The sequence below is a fragment of the Heptranchias perlo genome, chromosome 11 (assembly GCF_035084215.1).
Source record: "Heptranchias perlo isolate sHepPer1 chromosome 11, sHepPer1.hap1, whole genome shotgun sequence".
In the NCBI taxonomy this organism is placed as follows: Eukaryota; Metazoa; Chordata; class Chondrichthyes; order Hexanchiformes; family Hexanchidae; genus Heptranchias; species Heptranchias perlo.
In genome coordinates this window covers 9,992,885-10,018,341 of record NC_090335.1, presented here as the reverse complement: position 1 = coordinate 10,018,341, position 25,457 = coordinate 9,992,885, and the positions used below count along the sequence as shown (strand labels likewise).

Below are 25,457 nucleotides of genomic sequence, written 5' to 3'. Positions count from 1 at the left end.
GAAATTATGCAAACATAACAGAACTATTCACCCTTGTGCATTCCCTTAGTGCCTGTTGTTCGTGTGCCTTTACCTATCCTAGTGCTCCTACGAGGTGCTTCCCCAGTCGCTGGAGCATGGGTGGTGGGAGGCTGCTGGCCTTCAATGGAGGAACGTGCAGATGGCCTTGGAGAACGACCTCGAGCGGCTCTGGGCCGGGAGGGTCCAGCTTCAGACTGAACCATCTCAGCATGGGCTGCAGCAGTCCGGCCTGGCTGGCCGAGAGGCAACAACAGGGGCACTGGCAGAGTGGCAGGGGTGGGAGCAGGAATGCTGTTGTCCTGGGAGAGGACAGAAGGTCTGACTGCCATGGCACCACTGCCACTCTCCCGGGGCAGAGCCTCAGCAATCCTGGTGATCAGCTGGAGAACGGATTGCTGGAGTGCTGTGATGCCCTGGAAGCCGCATTCCACAGTAGTCCCCAGAGCCATGATAGCAGCAGTCTGAGCTTCCAAAGCCGCAGTCTGAGCTTCCAAAGCCGCAGTCTGAGCTTCCAAAGCAGCCGTCTGAGCTTCCAAAGCAGCCGTCTGAGCTTCCAAAGCAGCCGTCTGAGCTTCCAAAGCAGCCGTCTGAGCTTCCAAAGCAGCCGTCTGAGCTTCCAAATGCAGCAGTCTGATCTTGGATGGCAGATGTTTGTGCTGCAATGGAAGCTGTGACATCAGTCATCAGAAGCTGCATCATGATGGGTTCCACAGGTGCGCTGATGGAGGTGACCACCCTGTGCCAAGTTGGAGCTGGACTCCTCCATGCCCCTTCTCATTGTGCACAGGCTTTCTGGCAGGTTTTCCAGTGGCCCAAGCATTTGGTGGTGTACACCCATCAGCCGTCTTCTGTAGCCTGGCCCATCGAAGTCCTCATCTGACTCCTCTGCAGCAGAACGATTGTGTGACCTCACCCTCCGGCGAGCTGGCACCTGTGGTATCCGTTCCCCCCGCCCCGGCTCCTGCGCACTTGTTCTCGGTGTCTCACCATGTGCAGATCCCTCCTCTAACCTAACATCTAAAGGACACAGAGTGTCAGTCTCTGAGCTGGTGGAAGCAAGTGTCAGATCGAGTGACGGTGTGGCTCTGTGTCCCCCTCCTCCTCCTCGTCCTTCTCCTCCTCGGATGGAGCCGCCACGTGTTCTTGGGTATCTGCAATAACAAAGGGAAACGGGTTGAGTTGTGGAGTGGGGAGAGGAGCAAGTAAGACGTGCGTGCTGACAGCATCTGCAGTACGTGAGTCAAAAAAGATTATGGGAGGTGGGAGATGTGGAAAAGGAGAAGGAGCATTAGATATGCAGAGACCCCCTTGACCGGGACCTCCAGTGCAGCATGTTGTAACGGCTGCAGCGACGGCCCGCCCAATGATCCGGAGCATTGTCTCCTCCAGGGGGGTGAGGACATGTAGGCGTGCCCGTCCACCCTCCGGTCCCTCCTGCTGCCGGCTGTTATGTGCCACCTTCTCCTGCAAGACAGAGGACAGTGTGTCAGTGAGTGTCCTGCAAGGTGTATGGGTGAAGTGCCTGTCATAGTCGAATAGCTGTCAGTTTGTGTGACCTGTGAGCGGTGGTTGTGTGGCCTGCAAGTGTGGCACTATGTGCGGGTGAGATGCAGCATTGCATATGGATGGGCAGTGTTTGTTGGTGGGTGGGTGGGTGACGGGAGGTGTCATGTGTGGAGCATTGGTGCAGTTGGTAGGATGTGCCACTTGACACTTGTATTCACTTACCTTGACCACTCGTGTCAAATCATTAAACTTCTTCCGGCATTGCACCCATGTGCGTGGTGCAGTGCTCCTAGCGTTCACCTCCTGCTCCACAGCCTGCCAATGCCTGCACAGCTGTAGTCTGGAGGGTCTCCGGCCACCCTGCAGGTACATGCTTGCCCTCCTATGGTCCACACCTTCCATCGTCCGAGAACCGTGGAGCCCGCTCTCTTGCTGGTGCAGCTACTCGCAGTGCCATTCTCACTTCTCCTAGTTGGCTGTGTACCTGCCGTTGGAAATGTGCCTGCACCTTTAAGTAGTGCAGGCTGCTGCTGACGTGCGCTGTGCACGCCCCTCATTCTCCATGCAGCCTCTCAGCAGCGAGGGCTGTGCTGGCTTCACGGAGATTTCATGCTAAGTAGCAGGCAGCACGAAGTTCACGTGCTGCCTGCGTAGGGTCCTTCGGGCGCGGGGTGGTAGCTAATCCCGTTACCATCGCCCAGAACAGACCCTTATCCAATTTTTTCCCCCTGAGTTGCTTTTGAAGGAGGTCCCTGGGAGTGATTCACTATTTAGAGGAGGTATCTGGGAGTGAGGTACCATTTAGAGGAGATATTTGGGAGTGAGTTCCTATCTTGAGGAGATGTCTGGGATTGAGTTACTGTTTGGAGGAGATGTCTGGGAGTGAGTAACTATTTGGAGGAGGTGTCTGGGAGTGAGTAACTATTTGGAGGAGGTATCTGGGATTCAGTAACTATTTAGAGGAGGTATCTGGGAGTGAGTTACTATTTAGTGGAGGTTTAAGAGAGTGAATTACTATTTAGTGGAGGCAACTGGCAGTGAGTTATTATTTAGTGGAGGTCCCTGGGTGTTAGTTACGATTTAGAGGAGGTATCCGAGAGCGAGTTAGTATTTAGAGGAGGTATCTGAGAGCGAGTTAGTATTTAGAGGAGGTCTCTGGGAGTGAGTTCGTATTTAAAGGAAGTCTCTGGGAGTGAGTTACTATTTAGAGGAGGTATCTGGGAGTGAATTACAATTTTGAGGCGGTTTCTGGGAGTGAGTTACTATTTGGAGGAGTTCTCTGGGAGTGAGTTACTATTTGAAGGAGTTCTCTGGGAGTGAGTTACTGTTTGGAGGAGGTATCTGGGAGTGAGTTACTGTTTGGAGGAGGTATCTGGGAGTGAGTTCCTAACTAGAAGAGGTGTCTGGGAGTGTGTTACTATTTAGAGGAGGTCCCTTGCAGTTTGTTACTATTTGGAGGAGTTCTCTGGGAGTGTGTTACTGTTTTCATGTGTTCCCTACAGATAATTGTCTGAAAACCACCGCTTTACAAAAACGCCATTCACACACTTGCAAAAGAAAATTCCTTTCTCCACAGTTTGAACAAAGGAAATGCATTTTGTCAGTTGATTCCTTTGAATATAGCGGACTGAGCACTTTCTGACAAATGTGATTCCACGTCCAGTACTCATATAGTTGACCAGGATTTCTTGCAATGAAATGTATTTTCAGTGGACATACTCTCTTTCAGCTTTGTCAGTTACATCTGTCGTGAGTAACAATTAAATATTTGTTTTCATACTTTAACTGGGAGGGCACAGTGCCAGGCTGTGCTGGCACAGAGAGCAATGGAGTCTGATAGTGGGGGAAGTATCAGGAAATAAACTGCCTGAAGAGCGTGCACATCGAAAGATGTAATTTGCAGAAAATATGAGGGTAGATGCAAGGTTTGATAGTCATGTGAAGCCGAGAATTCTCCAAGCTTCAATTGGTGCTTAATATTTCACGAGGCCTGATTGCTGGAAACAGTCTGCTGCCATATGGGGCCTTGATGTATTGTTTGCTTGTTGCTGACGTGAATGAATGAACGATGAAATTGAATGGACTATGGAGATCTTCATTCTGTCACTGGATTCAATTCCTGCACAATTCGTTCTGAAGAAGCTGCAGCACCAAAATGCCCAAACACCGTGTAACCAGGGCCTGACTCTGTGCCCTGTGCTGAGAATCGGTCATTTGTCCTGGTCAGCGCACTTCCATTGAACCTACAGAGTAAATTCTTAATTCCGCAAAGCAAAACAATCTCGTTTACAATGCAGTGTGTTGCTGAACTGCTGTTCATTTGAACTCAGAATTACCCCAGTGACAACATCTTTTTTTTGAATTCACTTAATCCAATTGCATATTCAAAATTAAATTAACTGGAGGACAATCCAGTGTTGTATTTCAGCAAAAGAGCAATTCACTGTCATCTAAGTACTAATTAGAAACTCTCGCAAGATCGAATTTAATAAACAATCCGTTCACAACATTAATATTTTTACAGTGCTATCACCATGGTCATTCATCCTTCTTGAATTTCATAGAATGATGCGGCACAGAAGGAGGCCATTCGACCCGTCGTACCTGTGCTGGCTCTTTGAAAGAACTATCCAATTAGTCCCACTTCCCTGCTCTTTTCCCTTAGCCCTGCAAATTTTCCTTTTCAAGTATATATCGAATTCCCTTTTGAAAGTTACTATTGAATCTGCTTCCACCACCCTTTCAGGTAATGCATTCTAGATCATAACAACTCACTGGTTCTTTTGTTTTGTTCTGTAATTTTGCAAAGCAACATTATCCAGAAACAAATGATATCTAATGGTTAAGTATTATATATAAGATTGGTTTTACAAGATATAGGATGAATGCATTCAGTATTAACTTCTGCATTTGAGCAGGTTATCAATGTGGGGAGTCGGAGTACCTGCTAATCTCCAAACAGCCCAGCAAAGCACCTGTCGCTGCCTCCTTCCGAGTAGCAATCCCCGAATGTCCCATTCTCCTCTCTTGCTGACCTTTCTGCCTTACACACCGCTGGTGATTAACCATAACCAACCTCTTTCCCACCTCCTGCTCCATCAACCCCATCTCCACTAAACTGCTGACCACCTAACATTCCCTACCTGGCCCCATTCCAGCTGACATTGTAAATGGTTCATTCTCCATGGGCACTGCCCCACTCCCTTTCATAAGAACATAACAAAAAGGAGCAGGAGTAGGCCATATGTCCCCTCGAGCCTGCATCGCCATTCAATAAGATCATGGCTGATCTTCGACCTCAACTCCACTTTCCCACCCGATCCTCGTGATCCCTTGATTCCCCTAGAGTCCAAAAATCTATCGATCTCATCCTTGAATATACTCAACGAATGAGCATCTTAGCCCTCTGGGATAGGGAATTCCAAAGATTCACAACCCTCTGCGTGAAGAAATTCCTCCTCATCTCAGTCATGAATGACCGACCCCTTATCCTACAACTATGCCCTCTAGTTCTAGACTCTTTAGCCAGGTGAAACAATCTCTCAGCATCTACCCTGTCAAGCCCCCTCATAACCTTATGTGTTTCAATGAGATCACCTCTCATTCTTCTAAACTCCAGAGAGTATAGGCCCATTCTACTCAATCTCTCCTCATAGGACAACCCTCTCATCCCAGGAATTAATCTAGTGAACCTTTGTTGCACCGCCTCTAAGGTAAGTATATCCTTCCTTAGATAAGGAGACCAAAACTGTGCACAGTACTCCAGGTGAGGTCTCACTAAAGTCCTGTAAAATTGTGGTAAGATTCCTTACTATTGTACTCCAACCCCCTTGCAACATGCCATTTGCTTTCTTAATTGCTTGCTGTACCTGCGTGCTAACTTTTAGTGTTTCGTGGACAAGGACACCCAAATCTCTCCGAACACCAACATTTAATAGTTTCTCACCATTTTAAAAAATATTCTGTTTTTATATTCTTGCCACCAAAGTGAATAACCTCACATTTCCCTCCATCTGTCACCTTCTTGCCCACTCACTTAACCTGTCTATATCCTTTTGCAGACTCTTTGGGCTCGATTTTCGGGTGAAGTAGCGGGTGAGTTGGGGGCGGTGGGGGGGTGTCTCCGAAAATCGTGGAAATCCCCGAGCGGGTTGGGAACCCGGTTCCAACCCGCAGACTTCCGGGTTCCCCACTGACGTGTCTGGGTGCATGCACACCTCCCAAATGTGGAAGTCCCACCGGCAATTAAAGCCGGCAGGATGATAGTTAAGAGACTTATTTAGATACTTGCACTTGAAGTATTTAATTTTGTCCACATTGAGGCAAGGGTCTGATTTTTAAACATCCTCAGCATGTTTCCCTGCTAGTTACATCCTCAAAAAACTCTAATAAATTTGTCAAACATGATTTCCCTTTCATGTTGACTCTGACTAACCATATGATTTTCTAAGTGCCCTGTTACCACTTCCTTAATAATGGATTCCAGCATTTTCCCAATGACCGATGTCAGGCTAAATGGCCAGTAGTTCCGTTTTTTCTCTCCTTCCCTTCTTGAATAGCGGGGTTACATTTGCTACCTTCCAGTCTCCAGAATCTAAGGAATTTTGGAAGATCATAACCAATGCATCCACTATCTCTGCAGCCACCTCTTTTAGAACCCTAGGATGTCGGTCATCAGGTCCAGGGGATTTGTCGGCTTTTAGTCCCATTAGTTTGTCCAGTACTTTTTCTCTTCTCACTCTCATTTATCCCTTGGTTCCCCACTATTTTTGGTATGCTTTTTGTGTCTTCTACTGTGAAGACAGATACAAAAATATTTGTTTAACGCATCTGTCATTTCCTGATTCCCCATTATAATTTCTCCAGTCTCAGCCTCTAAGGGACCAACGTTTACTTTTGCTACTCTCTTCCTTTTTACATACTTGTAGAAACTCTTACAATCTGTTTTTATATTTCTTGCTAGTTTAATTTCATATTCTATTTTCTCCCTCTTTATCAATTTTTTGATCATCCTTTGTTGGTTTCTAAAACTCTCCCAATGCTCAGGCTTATTACTCTTCTTGGCAACATTATAGACCTCTTCTTTCAATCTAATTCTCTCCTTAACTTCTTTAGTTAGTCACGGGTAGATCAATTTTCCCGTGGAGTTTTTATTTCTCAGTGGAATGTATATTTGTTGAGAATATTGAAATATTTCTTAAAATATTTGCCATTGCTTTTCAACTGTCAAACCCTTTTTATTTAATTTCCCAATCTACCTTTGACAACTTGCCCCTCATACCCATGTAATGGGCTTGATTTAAGTTTAAGACTCTAGTTTCTGACTTAAGTAGGTTACAATTTCACATTGAGTTTGAAAGTATCATATTATGATCACTCTTCCCCAGAGGTTCTCTTACTGTAAGTTTACTAATGGACCATATCTCATTACATAATACAAGATCTAAAATAGCCTGTTCCCTGGTTGGTTCCATGATGTATTGCTCTAGGAAATGCATTCCATGAACTCGTCCTCCAAACTACCTTTGCCAATGTGATTTGCCCGGTCTATATGCCAATTGAAGTCCCCCATGATGACTGTATTTCCTTTGTTACAGCTCCTATTATTTCATGATTAATATTCTGTTCAACAGTATTGCTACTATTAGGGGGCCTATAAACTACTCCCACCAGTGTTTTCTGCTCCTTGTTATTTCTAATTTCCACCCACATTGATTCTGCTTCCTGATCTTCTGAGTCACGATCCTTTCTCACTACTGTCCTTATGTCATCCTTTATTATTAGGGCTACACCCCCTCCTTTTCTAAATGTCATGTACCCTGGAATATTTAGATCCCAACCTTGGTCATTTTGCAACTATATCTCTGTAATGGCTATTGGGTCAAACCCATTTATCTCTATTGGTGCAATTAATTGATCTATCTTGTTATGAATGCTCTGTGCATTTTTTTTGACATTTTACCATTTTTTCCTGCTTTGACCTTACTTGTTGTTGCACTATTATTGGGAAACTCTCTGTCCCTTCCTGCCACACTCTGCTTATCTTTACCCAAGTCACTACACCATTCTATTGTCTTAACTTTTCTCATTAGATTTCTAAATTTCCCCTCCCCCCTCCCCTACAGCCACGCCAACATCAACTCCCTTCCTCGAAAAACTAATTCTATCCTTGCAAACTACAACCCCCCCTGAAAGCTCCCTTTTCTCTTCAAAGTCCTCAAATGTGTTGTCCACCTCTCTAATCAAGTTTCTGCCCTTCCCATAGTATTGAAACGGCCATAACCAAAGTCACAAATGACATTCTCTGTGACTGTCTGAATATAGAGCATTCTCCCTTCCCATCCCCTTCTACCTCTCTCTGCAGACTTTGAGATGGTCAACCACACCATCCCCCTCCAAGGCGTCTCCTCTGTTGTCCAGTTTACTGGGATTGTCCTTTTTTGGCTTCACTCTTACCTATTCGATCATAACCAGAGTATCTCCAGCAATGGCTTCTCTTCCTACCCCCGCACCGTCACCTCAGGAGTCACCCAAGGCTCCATCTTTGGCCCCCTCCTCTTCTTTATCTACATTCTGCCCCCTTGGCGATGACATCTGTAGACATGGGATCAGCTTCCACATGATGACACCGAACTCTACCTCTCCATCATTTATCTCGTTCCCTCCCATGCCTCTGTGCTGTTAGGCTGTTTGCCCAACATCCAGTCTTGGATGAATTGCTCTCCTGGCCGGCCTCACATCTTACATCCCCCGTAAACTTCAGCTTATTGAAAGCTCTGCTGCCCATATCCTGACCAGCACCAAGTTCCGTTCACCTATCACCCCTCTGATTGCTGACCTACATTGGCTCCCAGTCCAGCAACACCTCAAATTTAAAATTCTCATCCTTCCGTTCAAATCCCTGCCTATTTCTGTAACCTCCTCCAGCCCTTCAACCCTCCACGAACTCTACATTTCTCTAATTCTGGTCGTTTGTACATCCCCAATTTCCTTAGACCCTCCATTGGCGGCCGTGCCTTCAGCTGCCTAGGCCCTAAGCTCTGGAATTCCCTCCCTGAACCTCTCCACCTCTCTCTCCTCCTTTAAGACGCTCCTTAAAATCTACCTCTTTGACCAAGCTTTAAATCGCCTGTCCTAATATCTTCTTATGTGGCTTGGCGTCAGTTTTTGTCTGATAACGCTCCTGTGAAGCACCTTGAGATGTTTTACTATGTTAAAGGCGCTATATAAATGCAAGTTGTTGTTGTTGTTGTTGTTGAACTGCAAATTCCTCCAGCTTGGGTAGATCGAAGCCACCAACTTTGGCCCCCACTACAAATTGGTACCCTTGTCACAGACTCCATCCTCCTCCCAGCCACTGTCTCAGGCTGAACCAGACTGTTCGCGACCTCAGCCCCCTATTCAATTCCGAGCTGAGCTTATCCTCTCCATCACAAAGACTGTCTACTTCCACCTCTCTAACATTGCACATCTCAACCTCTATCCCAGCCCAGGTGCTGCTGAAAACCTCATCCGTGCATTTGTCAAATCCAGACTCAACTATTCCAATGTTCTCCGGGCCGGCATCTCATTCTCCACCCTCGATAAACTTCAACTCATCCAAAACTCTTCTGCCCGTATCCTAACCCATACATTGGCTCCGGGTCCCCCACATGCCTCAAATTTAAAATTCTTGCCCTTGTGTTTAAATCCTTTAATGGCCTCACCCCTTCCTTCTTCCATTTACCTCCTCCAACCCTACAACCCATCTGAACTCTCCGTTCCTCTGACTGAGCTAACGTGCACCCTCCACCATTGCCGGCTATGCCTTCAGCCATCAAGGCCTCAGGCTCTGGAATTCCATCTCTAAACCTCTCCGCCTCACCTCTCCATCTTTAAGACCCTCCTCAAAACCCACTTCTTTGACCAGAGGGTAACCCCTCATAATAACTCCTTCTTTGGCTCAGCATTCATCGTTTTCCTAATGCCTCTGTGAAGCGCCTTTTGGGAGAAATGCGCAACACTCTCATTGTTGACAGATCCTCTTTCTAAAAAGCATAGGGATGGGTCGACAAGCCCACCCCATCCAGACATGGTACTGCCATGTTTACCATTGACCTGCACCCAGAAACGCGTAATAGACTTGGCCGGGAACACAAAACAGGCGATAGTGAATTGACAGCCCGTTGTACACCTTGTCGATGGAAAAGAAAACTTGATGGGATGTAAAACAGGCTGCCAATTTGCTCTCGCCTGTCTCGTGTTTCACCCCATAATCTCCGGGGAGAGGCTATAAAACAGTGTCAAAGACCCGAGTTCAATTCAGGGAAAAACTGGGGGAAATTTGTCCTCGACCCTCTGAGACAATCACATGAAGGTGCAAAGGAACACTGCCCTGACATTTTAGTGTTAATCTTGCTATTTTTTTGTTTATTTTATCCACTGTGACCAATAATGTGGGTTGATTCAGTGTTCCGCTGGATAAAGCCATTCTGTTAGCCCTACTGGCCTTTACTTGGTCTGTGCTGAGTCAGCTGAACTTAGCTGGGGCAGTGGTTAGGGTTGCCAACTTTGGTTGGATGTATTCCTGGAGGCTTTGTCACATGACCTCTCGTCTCCACTGCCCCGCCCTGTCAAACAGCCATTTTTCCTCATCTCCAAGATTTTTATGATTAATTATCAAAAGTGTTCCAAGAAAATTTTTAAAACATTTTTAATGCCCCTATGACTTTTCTCCCAGGTTGCTCACAGCAGTGTCCATGAGATTAACCTTCAATTCCAGGAGACTCCAGGGCAATCCTGGAGAGTTGGCAACCCTAGCAGTGGTAGGGACACGACAGTTGTTCTCAGTGCCACTGGATTGTGGGGGTGGGGCGGGGGAGGTTATCTAGGGTTGCTCTTCTGGATTCCTAACCAGTAGCCCGTGCTGGAAGTGTATGTGTGTGGAGGTAGGGTGAGGATAGGTCGTCTATTTCTAGTCATCACTTCTCTCATGTTAATCGTATCCATGTGATTTCCATCAATTAGTGTTAACTGTATCCAGGTGGTTTATATCAATGAGTGTTAATTGTATTCAGGTGGTGGGTATCAATTGGAGACACTCGTATCCATTTATAAGAGAGCTGATCTAGGGTGTGGTGTGGGTAATGTGAATCTCTGTGAATAAAGGCTTGGAAGCAACTGAAGATCAGGCTCTAGTATTCTATCTAGTGTATTACATCTCATGTTCCACAGTATCATTTCAGAGTCTGAATAATCATCATGTAGATGCCGAATGCAGACATTATCTCATTTGCGAGTGACTTGGATAACAAAAATTCCACCCCCCTCCCCCGCTAAGATAAATGTCATAATAAACAGCTGGTGGTACAACTCATTCCAAACTGTCCCAGGCTCGGTGATGCTGAAACACTTTTTTTTATTTAAGTGTTCTTAATCTGTTGCTGCAAATATTGTCCAGTTACTTTTGGGAAATATAAGCTGGAGAAAGCAATCATCACACAACCGTTGTTTATAACCTGCCCTGGCTTTCCTTCACCGTTATTGATACCTTTTGTCTCACTTGAGAGTAGTTCATAATTAATCCTGCTCCTCTTTCTGCTTTAAACAGCAATATTTTAGAATCCATAAAAGGCCCGATTGATGCCATTGTAAATTAAGTCTGAAGCAATTTTTATGATGAAACTCTGTTGCTCGGCAAAGCAACTTGAATGTCAAACAGTGGCATTTTCTGCTCTCTCTCAAAATGGGTTTCTCATTTATTTATCTGCACAATTTCCACCATTCCTCTAAAAGGAGTATAAATGAATCATTTTTCTGATAATCAAGTGTGAGTTGTTAAATCTGCAGCAAGAGGCTCCCTGTTATTAGACTTTGCTCCAATGAACATGAGCTATTTTTATAGTACCAGTTTATCATTGCCTCCTTGGAGATGTACAATCTGGAGACCTTGTAAAACCTCCAGCCGACTATCAGTTGTTCCTGTCCAACCTAACAGGACAACAGGTCCCGCCAATAGGCAAAGTGCTATGAATAACCTAGTAGCCATCCATGCCGCCACTCCGAAACCAATTTATACGGGATAATCTCACGCTGCAGGTCCAATTGTCTTTGCGTGATTTCACCCCCTTTCCCCCAACTTTACAAGAGAACAAGAAGGCGATGTTGATTTTTGGTGGTAGCGGAAAACAGACGATAATGAATCACCAGTCCGTTTTACAACCCACCCAGTTTTGTTTTCTATCGAAGTCAACGCAAATGCAAATCATGTGAAGTGTGAAACGGGCTGCCGATTGGCTGTCGCCCATTTTGCAATAGGCCAACTTCGCCCCCAAAAAGTTTAAAACACAGATACGCCTCGGATTAATTGAAACTGGGTGTGTGGAGGGCTAAGTACTGGTCTTCCTTCTCATCAGCTTGGATTGGATTGGAACTCCCAGAGATGGAAGTCTCCTCTGCGTACTGACTGTAAGACGTCTGACTGCGATCCCAAAACAAGAGTGTTCTTCTGCTGTGTTGCTATATTGTTGTTTGTTGTGTTGGGATAAAGTGATCCTTGACGTGCATCAATGTGAGAGCAGTTCGACCGTCTGACTCCCTAGCACGCTAGGGGAAAGTGCTGTGAGGCTGCCTGTGGATACAATGGAACTGCAGTCTGCGTGAAGCCCAGATTGTGAATGTTCCCACATCATGCAGTGGGAAACTGTTCTTGAATTTAATTTTTTTTGTGCCGTCAGTTCTCTCCCCAAATTAAAATGTAACTAGCCTGTGAGCAGATCCTGGTGTCACTGGGTACAGTGTGATGTACAGCTGGCAGTTTAACTCCATTCCACCAGCTGCACACACCTGTAGATACTTTGGTATGATAACACCCTAGAATCAGCTGATTTCAAGCATAATAAGCATTGCAGAAATAAAGTAAGTGAAGAAATCTTTTTCTCAATATTACATAGAATTTACAGCACAGAAACAGGCCATTTGTCCAAACTTGTCCATGGCAGTGTTTATGTTCCACACGAGCCTCCACCCACTCATCTCCCCCTATCAGCATATCCTTCTATTCCTTTATCCCTCATGTACTTATCTAGCTTCCCCTTCAATGCACCTATTCACCTCAACCACTCCATGTGGTAGTGAGTTCCACATTCCAACTACTCTCTGGGTAAAGAAGTTTCTCCTGATTTCCTTATTGGATTTATTAGTGACTATCTTATTTTTATGTCCCCTCGTTTTGGATTCCCCCACAAGAGGAAACATCTTCTCTAACCATCAAACCCCTTCATAATTTTAAAGACCTCTATCAGGTCACCCCTCAGTCTTTTTTCTAGAGAAAAGAGCCCCAATCCGTTCAATCTTTGCTGATAGGTATAACCTCTCAGTTATGGTATCTTCCTCTGTAAATCTTTTGTGACAACTGAATGAGAGATTGTAGAAGGGCTGGTTCTCAGGCAATATGGAATGAAACTAAAGATTTTACAGAACTAACTCTACCACCTAATATCTATAAGAAAGAAAAAGCCATATTTCTGACTGCTGGCACTCATGGAGATGGGCATTAAAATGGGGGCAACTATGTGAAGGCAGTACTTGTTTGTACCCAAGGTCTGAGCTGTCAATCTGCACCCACTGCTTATTAAGGATAATTAATGGTTGTTAATAAATCCTCATGCATTATACAATAAATAGCATTATACTGCACTGCGCTGAGCAGTCGGCCTTTTGCCAGAATGGTATTTAGCAGACGAATCAATGAGCAGCAAATTCAGAGGAGATGTGGAGTGTGCGCCTGCTCTCGTTGTCGGCCCAGTCAGACACTAGCAATGCTGACCTGACCCGGCCCAAGTCCTGTGGAAGGTGAAGGGCATCGTGTGCTGTATACAGAGGGCATGTTGGCCCTCGCATAGCAAGGGACAATGTCTACAAAGTACCTCTGTGAGCACACACACTGACAATGCAGTGTTCTCCCAAATATTGCTCTCATAGCAACAATAACAACAACTTGCGTTTATATAGCACCTCCAACATAGTAAAATGTCTCAAGTCGTTTCATAGGAGCGATTATCAAACAAAATTTGACACCGAGCCACATAAGGAAATATTAGGACGGGTGAAGAGGTAGGTATTAATGAGCATCTTAAAGGAGGAGAAAGAGATGGAGAGGGTTAGGGAGGGAATTCCAGAGCTGAGGGCCTAGGTAGCTGAAGGCACGGCCGCCAATGGATTAAAATTGGGGATGCACAAGAGGTCAGAATTGGAGGAGTACAGAGATTGCGGAGGGTTGTAGGGCTGGAGGAGTTTACAGAGGTGGGTGGTGGGGGCGAGGCCATGGAGGGATTTGAAAACGAGGATGGGAATTTTAAAATCGATCCGATGCTGGACTGGGTAGTTTAATAAACTTGCCTTTGCAAAGCCTATTAAAGACTCACAATCATACAATGTAACCAATAACCTCGCGGAGTATCATTAAAGTGGGTGGCTGAGCTGTCACTCTTTCTATTCACTCAGCTCGGCTTCATTCAAAAGTGAAAGAAGTTTAAACTTGTAACTTATTTTACCATATCAGCCTATCTTCTCCTCACAAGGAATGGCTGACCTATGATTGTCATTTCCTTTCTAACTTTGATGATTTGATTCTTTCATTTTCTGGATGAGAACCTAAAATGAAAAAAAAAGAGATTTCAGCAAAGGACAGACTTATCTTGACAGCAGAGTGTTCAGAGAAAGGTCACTCATTTGATGTTTTATGGGATATTGCTGTGCGTACAATGACTACTGTGTTCATCTACATGACAATAGTGACTGCACTTCAAAGTGATTATCCTAGCTAATGTTTATCCCTCAACCAACATCTCTAAAACATATTATCTGGTCATTATCCCATTGGTGTCTGTGGGATCTTGCTGTGCGCAAATTGGCTGCCTCGTTCCTTATTACAACGGTGACTATTTCAAAAGTACTTCATTGGCTGTAAAGCACTTTGGGACATCCTGAGGTCGTGAAAGGTGCTATAGAAATGAAAGTTCTTTCTTTATTTATTGTATGTGAAAACTTGGGGACCTGCTGAGAGGCTGTGTAAATGCAATCTCTTTCTTTTCTTCCTAGTGTTGTAATCTTTCCTATACCACAACAGTGACTACATTTCAATAAGTACTTCATTGATTGTAAAGCGCTTTGGGACGTCCTGACCTCGTGAAAGATGCTGGATAAATGCAAGTCTTTCTTTCTTTGAGGAGCTACTTTCACCTCTTTGTGGGGTCATTATAATGCAATTTACTCTAGTGTGTGCAGTTTCCATCTAGTACAAGCCAATAAAGAGAGTAATTTAGTACTTACCTCTATGTGTTGATTTACACAGATAGAGGTGAGTAAGCAAAGGACTAAGACCCACAGAATTGCCATTTCATCCATTAGTACCATATATAAATGAGTTTCCAGAGAGAGGTGCAAACAAAATGCAGGTTCTAGACAATATTCCCAGTCTCTATGTTCCTGGGGCATGCTTTGGGCTGCCCAGCTGAAACAAAAAGGAACTTCCCTCTGTCTCTCTGTGATGAAAGTCCACAAAGACCAGCAGGGCCCGCTGAGCCAAATGGGCTTTTCATTTTGACCACGCGCTGTTTCACCAACGTCTCCTGCTCTCCGCGGGTTCATTAGTGAAACATTCACCGTGTGCACCAGTTACCAGTGTGAAAGGAGCATTGTTACAGGCATCTCATTAATGGACAGTTTTCTATCATTCCTGTCAATCAAACTTGTGGGTAAGTGGGGGATTTCTGCAGCTGCATAAAATCAGCCGCAGTAAAGCCCCACCTACCCATAAATTTGATTGTTGGCCATTGTGTAGATTTGAATAGGTTACAGAATAACTAAAAGGTTATTAAATAAAAACAGAAAATGTTGGAAACATTCAGCAAGTCAGGCAGCATCTGTAGGGAGAGAAACAGAGTTAATGTTTCAAGTCGACGACTTTTCATCAGAACTGGAAGATGTTGGAGATGAACGGCTTTTAATCAAATACAGAGCCAGGGAAAAGGGGGCAGGAAAAGAACAAAAGGGAAGGTCTGTAATAGGGTGGAGGGCAGAAGTGATTAAATGACTAATGGGATGATGGTCCAAGGCAAAGGGGGGAATGGTAATGGGACAAGTAAAGAAACAAAAGATGGGTCCAGAGGAGGTATAAATTGTTACAGCAGAATAACGGAGCAGGAAGGAAGCATGGGAAATCTGGCAACGGGGACAAGGCTCCCATTGCCCAGGAATGTGGCGGAGAAAGGTGGGTTGACACCAATAAGGTTATTAACATAGCTAACAGGAACATTTAGTTCCTTATGGTCCCAGTACACAAAGCATATTAAGTACGCAAAAACTTGACATTATTGTACTCCAGCATTAAATGTCAGATTGATAAAAATCTGTCAATTAATCTTAAACCATCATTTTACACACGTAGGGCAGACATGTGAGTCACTGCACCATGGAGCCCTGCTAGAGGCGAGTGCAGGACACAGAATTGGAGCTGAAATGTTGTTGCCCCTATCTCCAGCCCACGCTTATATGGAGCGAGGCTCTGGTTGACAGAAGGGTCTCACAATGTCCGCACTACACTGCTCACCAATTGTTATAATCATAGCTCCAGTTGTGCTATTGACAAAGAGGAACTGGTAAACTTATTAGACAAATCCAGCTCCAACGACGACCTCCTTTCTACCCTCCCTGTTACTTCCGACCCTGTCTGCCAATGGTCGCCCAGTCTCCCTCACCAGTTTCATTACTCCTAGCGACCTGTGCGGTGACCACCGTCTGGCACGTCTGCCCCAGAAAACTCTTTTTGGAGCACTCGCTGATCCTCGCTTGTAGATTGATGGGTTTTCTTTTGGTGGGGTGAAGGGTGGATAGTTGGGGTCTTGCTATGAAAAAGAAGGCAGTGGAATACCTGCTACGACCTAAAATTCATGGGGACCCCAAATGAAAATTCATGGTCTATGATTTGTCAAATTTCATCGTGTGTTAATTCACGAATCTGAGCGTTAACTGAAGAACCCAGTATTCATGCACTCTCAAATACCTCTTTCCATAGTTCATTTTTATGGGTTTGCAGGGCTATGGGGAAATAGCAGGGAGTTGGAATAATTGGGTAGCTCTTTCACAAAGCCGGCACAGGCATGATGGGCCGAATGGCCTCCATCTGTGCTGTATGATTCTATGAATATTTACTACAGTCAGACTGCAGTGTATTGTGGGTTTCAATGTGCACGCTCGAGCAATGATTTGGAGCGCCAAATGGATTTTGACTAAATACACAGAGGGTACTTCAAACACTCTTTACACTTTGTTCATTGCAACTTTCTCTCACTGAGCTCAATGTTACTGCTCCCTGATGCTCAAAACTCAGATGTTATCTTCTACATCATGCAGGGCTAAAGTGACATTTCTATTAAACTGAGCATAAGACACGGAATGCCTTTAGAGCAGGTGTGTCCAAACTTTTTGTCTTTGTCAGCTGCCTTCAGTGGAGCCACATGTATAAAGTTTAATCCATACTCCCAATAATTTGCATATGTCTCAGGTTACTGATACTAACAGATCTTGCTGTTCTGATTTAGGATTCATCCACCAATGAGGCAACAGTCCTTTCCAAACCTCCAGCCCCATAAAACTCAAACAGAACAAACCAGTGAGTAAGAAAAATATAGGCAAATCAGTCACTTTGTGGGTTGGATTGCTAGAAGTGGCTCATGGGCCTTGGTTTCAACACCCCAGCTCCGGCACACCCTCTGTCCGTGTGCGTGTGCGTGTGCGCGTTCACCAGTGACACAAGCTCTTCTTTCCTCTGATTTTCTGTCCTTCACTTTTAGCCTGGTCCAGCTCCGATCAGTGGGGGGAATTTGAACTTTAGGCGGGGGTGGTCAGGGACCGATCGATCGATCGCCCGCCTGGTATACACCCTGTCCCATATGAACTTTCCATGGATTTCAACTAATCTGCAACCATCTGTTTTCCGCCCCTGCTGAAAGTTAAAATCTACCCGAGTGTGTGGAGACCTGACAGGGAGACTGTGGATCGAGCACTATGTGATGTAACATATTAGTAAAGAAAGACTTGCATTTATATAGCACTTTTCACAACCTCAGGACATCCCAAAGTGCTTTACGGCCAATGAAGTACTTTTTGAAGTGTAGTTACTGTTGTAATGGAGAAAACGCTGCAGCTAATTTGCACACAGCAAGATCCCACAAACAGCAATGTGATTGTTGGTTGAGGGATAAATATTGGCCAGGACACCACTGCTGCTCTTATGAATAGTGCCATGGATCTTTTATATCCACCTGAGAAGGCAGACGGGGCCTCGGTTTAACATCCCATCCGAAAAGCGGCACCTCCGGCAGTGCAGCACTCCCTTGGAGTGTCGGCCTAGATTATTACTCAAGTGTCTCGAGTGGGACGTGAACCCACAACTCACTGACTCAGTAGGCAAGAGTGCTACCAACTGAGCCACGGCAGGGACATAACTGGGCCACTTTGTGAAATGGATTTGACATTCCAAAATGTGCCTGGCCAGGATCAGCTTCTCAGCTAATCTTGTCTTTGCGAGGACAGTCTAAATTGCGAAAACAAAGGGAAAAATATGAATGGGATGCACAAAGCAGAGACTCTCCCTGTTTCCAACTTCTGTGACAAGACAACACAAAATACTGGCACTGGGAGAGTGAGTCTTACACTCACTCTGGATTCATGCAGCCAAACAATATTTTATGTCCTTGTGCCCAGGGGAAAATCTAACTTTAGTTACTTAAATTATTTCCATTTTTTTTTTCCACAGGAACAGAAAGTTTGGAAGGCATAGTCATAGGCCCCAGTCAGATCGGTATGTCCGTTACTGACACGACCGCTTGGGCTACTGCTATGAACAACTTGGGGATCGCCCCAGTGGGACTAGCTGGGCAACCGCTGGCATCAGGTAAATATGATAAAAATACCTGCCTAACGGAGCACTGAACCCTGACCCTTGTAAACTCGATTAAGAGCGTGCCTCCCACGTTCATACCAACCTCTGGGGTTGGAGGAGGACGCTGCTGTTCCATTGGCTTGTACATTATGCAACACAACAGCTGCATCTGATTATTTAGCGATAGAATCTTTGAAGGGTAGAGAGAACTTTTTACGATTCTATGGGACTTTGATTATGTTTCGATGTGGAGGATGAGTGCCATTCATAAAGTAGCAGGGAGGGGAAATTCAGAACAATGCATTAACCTTCTCCACTAGTATACCAATGCACAATTTCAGGGTTTAAGATCTCATTTGAAATACAGCCGCGGCCTTCTCAATCAGTTGAGGAAATAGGGCAGGTAAAATGGCACTGAACACATAACACACGGTTATTGTAATCACATCAAGACCAGCACATGTGGGGTTTATTTCACTCCGTTTTTTTGGATCTTGTGTTCTGTTTGTGCCATTTTGGATTCAATGCCTTATTTTAAGTCGATGTCACATAGTTTGAGACCCATTTAGTCATGTGGCTGTCTTCGGAATCTGTGCAAATAAGCAAAAACACATCATGTATGGTGAAATCATGTATAACCGTGTTTTAAATACAACCTAATCGGAACCACAAATAATGATCGCATCTTTCAAATTAGAAGGAAATTAGGAACACAGGAACATGAGGTACAGGAGGAGGCCGTTCAGCCCCTCGGGCCTGCTCCACCATTCGATTAGATCATGGCTGATCTGTACCTCAACTCCATTTACTCATCTTTGCTCCATATCCCTTGATACCCTTATCTAATAAAAATCTATCGATCTCAGCCTTGAAAGCTCCAATTGACCCCCAGCATTCACAGCCTTGTGGGGGAGAGGGTATCAGATTTCTCCCACCCTTTGTGTGAAAAAGTGATTCCTGATTTCGCTCCTGAACGGCCTAGCTCTAATTTTAAGATTATGCCCCCTCGTTCTTGATTCTCCCACCAGAGGAAATAGTTTCTCTGTATCTACCCTATCGATTCCTTTTGCCATTTTAAACACCTCAATTAGATCACCCCTTAATTTTCTACACTGAAGGGAATGCAAGACAAGTTTATGCAACTTGTCATCATAATTTAGCCCCGGTATCATTCTGGTGAATCTGCCCTGCACCCCCTCCAAGGCCAATATATCCTTCCTGAGGTTCGGTGCTCAGAACTGAACACAGTTCTCCAGATGGGGTCTAACCAAGGATCTATACAACTGAAACATACATTAAAGTTCTAAAGTTAGTACCTCAATGATGCATTATTCACAATGCATATCTCATGTTGCTATTCTTTAAAAGCAGTTTTAGCCTCATTAATTGTGATATATCTCACTGTATGCACACGGGTCACACTGAATTGTACTGACATCTGTCTCTTGTGAAATGATGTCAGCAGAATACAATGTTAGCAACAGCTTGGCTTATTTTGATGTCACACATATGTTGGATTAATGTATAATAAATGACTGCACTGCAAATTACGACCACGTAGAATGGGTTCCAGAGTGCATCTAACACAGGGATGAAACTATCAACTGTTGATTTTTGTTAAAGGAGGACTTGATGTGAAACTTTCTGAGTACGTTAGCAACTCCTTGAATCATGCACTTCAAATAGATGAGCAGCAACTGTATCTGACCTCAGTCAGTTGCAGTATAGATTATTCATTGGACGCAATGAGGGAGATTTCCTTTGGTCTGTGCCCGGGTGCCCCTGGACCAAGCAACTAGCAGAGAATCGGGCAGGCCCCTTGTAAGGGAAAGATTCCTATACAGGCGTGCAATCGGACCCGACTCACCCTGCCTGGTGATCCAATGTACCCCTGGTGTGTCCCCAAACCAACTGTCCATTGCTGACATTCCTCTACCAAAATAGATGGGCAGGAAAAGACCTGACCCACACACCTCATGTTGGCTGGGACATCATAACCAGACACTTCCCAATCCCCTCACCCCACCCACAACCATGTAATCTCCTTGGAGAGGCAAAAAAAACCCAGAGCCAATAAGGGAAAAAAAATCCAACATGCATGACACTACATTAAATGCAGACATGCGGAAACATTACTTATTGACTTAAAAAGTAATATTTATGGATAATATTTAGGGTAAATTCTGCAAGACCATGTGCCAGTGAGGGTGGTCTCGTGCGCTGCTAAAGCATATTGTAAAATTGGGTGTGAGGCCCAGACTCTTGCAGAACCTATCCCCTCATCTGAGCACTGATGTAAAATCATATTACATGGAAAGATGAAGAAAGAAGTTGTGGCTCATATAATAAGGTTCTGCTTTTATTGTACAACAGTGCTGTACTCTTAATCTTTTCTAGAAGATTAGTAATTCTGGTGAACAGAACTGGCATAACCAAAATGTAACTGGATTTTGTTAAGTTACTGATGGGTGTTTTTGTGATTTTTATGACCACAGAATCCCTCTTTCAAACAACACCAACTTGCATTTATATAATGTCATTACTGTAGTAAAATGTCCCACGGTGCTTCACTGGAGCGTTATCAGACAAAAAAAAATGACACCGACCATATAAGGAGATTATGAGGACAGATGACCAAAAGTTTGGTCAAAGAGGCAGGTTTTAAGGAGTGTCTTAAAGGAGGAGAGAGAGGTACAGAGACAGAGAGGTTTAGGGAGGGAATTCCAGAGCTAAGGGCCTAGGCAGCTGAAGGCACGGCCGCCAATGGTGGAGCAATGAAAATCGGGGATGTGCAAGAGGCCGGAATTGGAGGAGTGCAGCGATCTCAGAGGGTTGTAGGGTTGGAGGAGGTTACAGAGATAAGGATGGGCGAGGCCATGGAGGGATTTGAAAACAAGGATGAGAATTTTAAAATCGAGGTGTTGCTGGCCCGGGAGCCAATGTAGGTCAGCGAGCACAGGGGTGATGGATGAACGAGACTTGGTGCGAGTTAGGATACGGGCAGCAGGGTTTTGGATGAGCTCGAGTTCACGGAATGTGCAAGGTGGGAAGGCCGGCCAGGAGAACATTGGAACAGTCGAGTCTAAAGGTAACAAAGGCATTGTTAAGAAAGAGCTGTTCGAAGTAAACACCTTTCAAAGAGCGGCAGAACATCAGACTACACTACGCAAACTGCCAAAGGCTTCATTCAGTATTCTTTTTAATTCTATTGTCCCACGTTATAGTGTATTTTCTTTCTTCTCCTTTTATGCCTTTTCGTGCCCTGCATCAGTCTCTTATCGAGAGGTCTGGCAGGGGGCCTTCTCTCTTAGGCTTCTGCCAGTGAAATTCTGAATCTAGCCGCCAGAGGTGGAAGATCCTGCAGGGAAATCTTCTTCAGGTTTTCCCCCACCCCCTACATGGAAACAACTAATCCTAATTTTGTGTCCTCCCTAAAAGCACTGTTAGATCAGGAACCCAACACTTTGGGATCTGTGGACACAAGTTCTGTAACCTGGTGTTGAAGCCACAAATATGGGCTCAATATTAACCCTGCCCACCTGGCGGAAACCGGACGGGTGGCCAGTTAAAAGTGAGCAGGTGACCCGATCCTTTCCCTCTGTTTCCCATAGCAGATGAGGCGCCTGCCTAAAGCAGGTGGGAGCCTCGTGAATTTATGTAAATCGGGGTCCTGTTACGCCAATAGTACCCTGATGGCATTTTAACCGCCAGGCTGAAGCAGGTCGGCAGCTGGTGAGGAGGACGAAGAGGCCCCTCCAAGGTCAGTGGAAATCCCTCCTTTGTGGGACAGACCAGGAGCAGGAGTGCTCCTCCGACCCCCACAAGGACAGTCACAGACAACTCTGCCCCGGACTCCCCCACCCGACCCCCCGCACCCACCCCCCTCCTTTTCCTCCCTTAAGACCCGCTCGAAACCCCTCTCCCCATCACATGAGGGGACATTTAAACATGGCCCGGTGGTTATAATCACCGAGGCTTCCTATTGCCTCTGGCGGGCGGGGAACTTCCTCACAATTTCCCTCGAGAAAGCTGTTCCAAGCTAAAATGTGCCCCATTGTGTCTCTGCATCATCTCCCGACTTCACTCAGTATTCCAAACATGCATTGCACTGACAAAACCCTGCCAACACTTGGAATTACAGATCCTCGCATATTTAAATGTTCTGACTCTCCGTGTTTTGACACAGAATTTTCAAAGCTGGTGACAATTAGGAGGCTTTGAAAGAACAGATCAATTCGAGCCAAATACTTTGGCTTCCATATGCAAGCAATCTGGTTTTACAATTGACATCATCTGAACAAGTAAGCGTAATGCTTGAGGCGGGCTTAACACTGTTGCCGGCCAGCGCACTTCATTTTGTAGAAATTGAAATGTTGCGGATTTAACGGGTGAGAAGAATGCACAGAGTTGAAATTCCCACAATATGTTTCACCTGATGTAGTGCCTGTTGGCATCATCTGTTGGTGCTTGAATCCAATCAGAACGACAACCATGAACTAAGAAGGAGAATCAAGTTCCACAGCAGTGAAGTATTATTTTATAACAGTACTGAGGGAGTGCTGCACTGTCGGAGGTGCCGTCTTTCGGATGAGATGTTAAACCGAGGGCCCCGTCTGCCCTCTCAAGGTGGATGTAAAAGCTCCCATGGCGCTATTTCAAAGAGCAGGCAAGATCTCCCTGGTGTTCCTGCCAATATTTATCCCTCAACCAACATCACTAAAACAGATGATCACTATCTCATTGCTGTTTGCGGGATCTTGCTGTGCGCAAATTGGCTGCCGCGATTCCTACATTGCAACAGTGACTACACTTCAAAAAGTACTTAATTGGCTGTGAAGCGCCTTGGGACGTCCTGAGGTCATGAAAGGCGCTATAGAAATGCAAGTCTTTCTTAACCGTTGCCGGGTTTGTGTCTTCCTGCAATATGGAAAATATGCAATTAGCATAAATACACAAGGGTAAATCTTGAGAGGCCGGGCTGACACAGCAGAGCCTTGCTTAACAGGAGTGGAGATCGGGAAATCAATGGTCACCGTCAGTGCCACGAATCGGGCACTCAGCCGTTCCCTGATCCATGCTCCCATCACGGGAGGACCTGTGCCTAGAGCCTCGCTCGTAATGCATCCAGAGTTGAAGCATGTTTTTTTTTCCTAAAGATAGCTAACACGCAATATATCTGCCGAAAGAATAGCAAAAATGTTGTTGTGTCTATAGATCCCATCTGCGTCCCAACGTTTGAACATGGCCTAGGGATAGTGACAGGAATGGCGCCAGTTAACCCAATGATGACCGGGATAAGCTTACTGCAACCAACTGGGGTCCCGCCAGGGTTACCGGTAATGAAAGAAATTATCCACTGCACAAGCTGTACCCTCTTTCCAGCAAACCCAAGTAAGTCTGAGTATCACTAGTAATTTTATAGCTTTGATATGTCTTGGTAAATTGGGGTTGGGGGGGAACAAATGTTGAGAAATTGTAAACTGAAATAGTTTTGGGAATGTACCAATAAACTGTCACTGTATGTCTATTTGTTGATCTGATGTATCCTTATTTCAGTATGGTCAGTATTAATATGGGAGCTAACTGAAGTTGGCTTATACTGCATTGTATTGTACTGCTCACTGTACTTAAGAGGAGTCTTTGATCCTATGTGCTGATCTAGGGACCAAATAGCTGTGATGGAGTGATTGGCCGCAAAGACTCCTCTCAGTTGAGACCCAGGTTTAGGAACATTAGGAACAGGAGCAGGCCACTCGGCCCCTCGAGCCTGCTCCACCATTCAATTAGATCATGGCTGATCTGCACCTCAACTCCATTTACCCACTGTTTCTCCACATCCCTTGATCCCCTTACCCAACAAAAATCCATCGATCTCAATCTTGAAAGCTCCAATTGTCCTGCAGCATCCACAGCCTTTTGGGGGAGAGATTTCCAAATTTTCACTACCCTTTGTGTGAAAAAGTGCTTCCTGATTTTGCTCCTGAATGGTCTAGCTCTAATCTTAAGCTTATGTCTCCTTGTTCTTGATTCTCCCACCAGAGGAAATAGTTTCTCTGAATCTACCCTATCAAATCTTTTTAACATTTTAAACACCTCGATCAGATCACCCCTCATTCTCCTAAACTCAAGGGATTTAACCCTTTAAGCCCTGGTATCATTCTGGTGAATCTGCACTGCACCCTCTCCAAGGCCAATATATCCTTCCTGAGGTGCAGTTCCCAAAACTGAACGTAGTAATCCAGATGGGATCTAACCAAGGCTCTGTACAACTGAAGCATAACTTCCTCCCCTTTGTATTCCAATCCCCTTGAGATAAAGGACAACATTCCATTAGCCTTTTTGGTTACTTTTTGTACCTGCATCTTGTTCTTTAGGACAAGTTAATTAGGATACCAGACAAATTTTTTGTACCTGCTTTTAACGATTGATATCTTTGGACTCACAAATCTCTCTGCTCCTTTACAGTTCCTAATTCCTCATCATTTACAAAATACTTGGATTTATCTTTCTTGGGTCCAAAGTGGATGGCCTCCCACTTTGCCCACATTGAACTTCATTTGCCGTAGTTTTGCCCACTCACTTATGTCCCTTTGCAACTTTCTGCCCCCATCTGCATTACTCACTGTCCCTCCTTAGTGTCATCTGCAAACTTGGATATATAACTCCATATTCCTTCATCCAAGTCATTAATACATACAGTGAAAAGTTTAGGGCCCAGAACAGATCCCTGGGGAACATCACTTGTCACCTCCTGATAATCTGAGTACCTACCCTTTATCCCTACTCTCTGTCTTCTACATCCCAACCAATTTCCAACCCAACTCAAAAGGCTACCTCCAATTCCATGTGCCCTCACTTTTGCTAATAATCTCTTGTGTGGAACCTTATCGAATGTCTTATGGGTTTGATATGGGTAAATTTAAGTTAATGGAATTAAGGTCTAGCCTTGCATAGACCTGTGGTGAGATCAGACTTGGAATATAGGGATAAATTCTATACTGTAGTG

The 25,457-nt window shown here is 44.9% G+C and overlaps 1 protein-coding gene across 3 annotated transcripts in view; it reads left to right on the top strand.

The window, feature by feature from the left end:
• Nucleotides 1–25,457, top strand: part of enox1 (ecto-NOX disulfide-thiol exchanger 1) — a 393,944-nt gene that overhangs the window by 11,355 nt on the left and 357,132 nt on the right. For all 3 annotated transcript variants that reach the window (XM_067992518.1, XM_067992517.1, XM_067992519.1), the window contains exons 2-3: nucleotides 18,326–18,463; nucleotides 23,666–23,842. In XM_067992518.1, coding sequence (XP_067848619.1) covers nucleotides 18,326–18,463; nucleotides 23,666–23,842 — 315 coding nt within the window. The remainder of the gene's footprint in view (nucleotides 1–18,325; nucleotides 18,464–23,665; nucleotides 23,843–25,457) is intronic.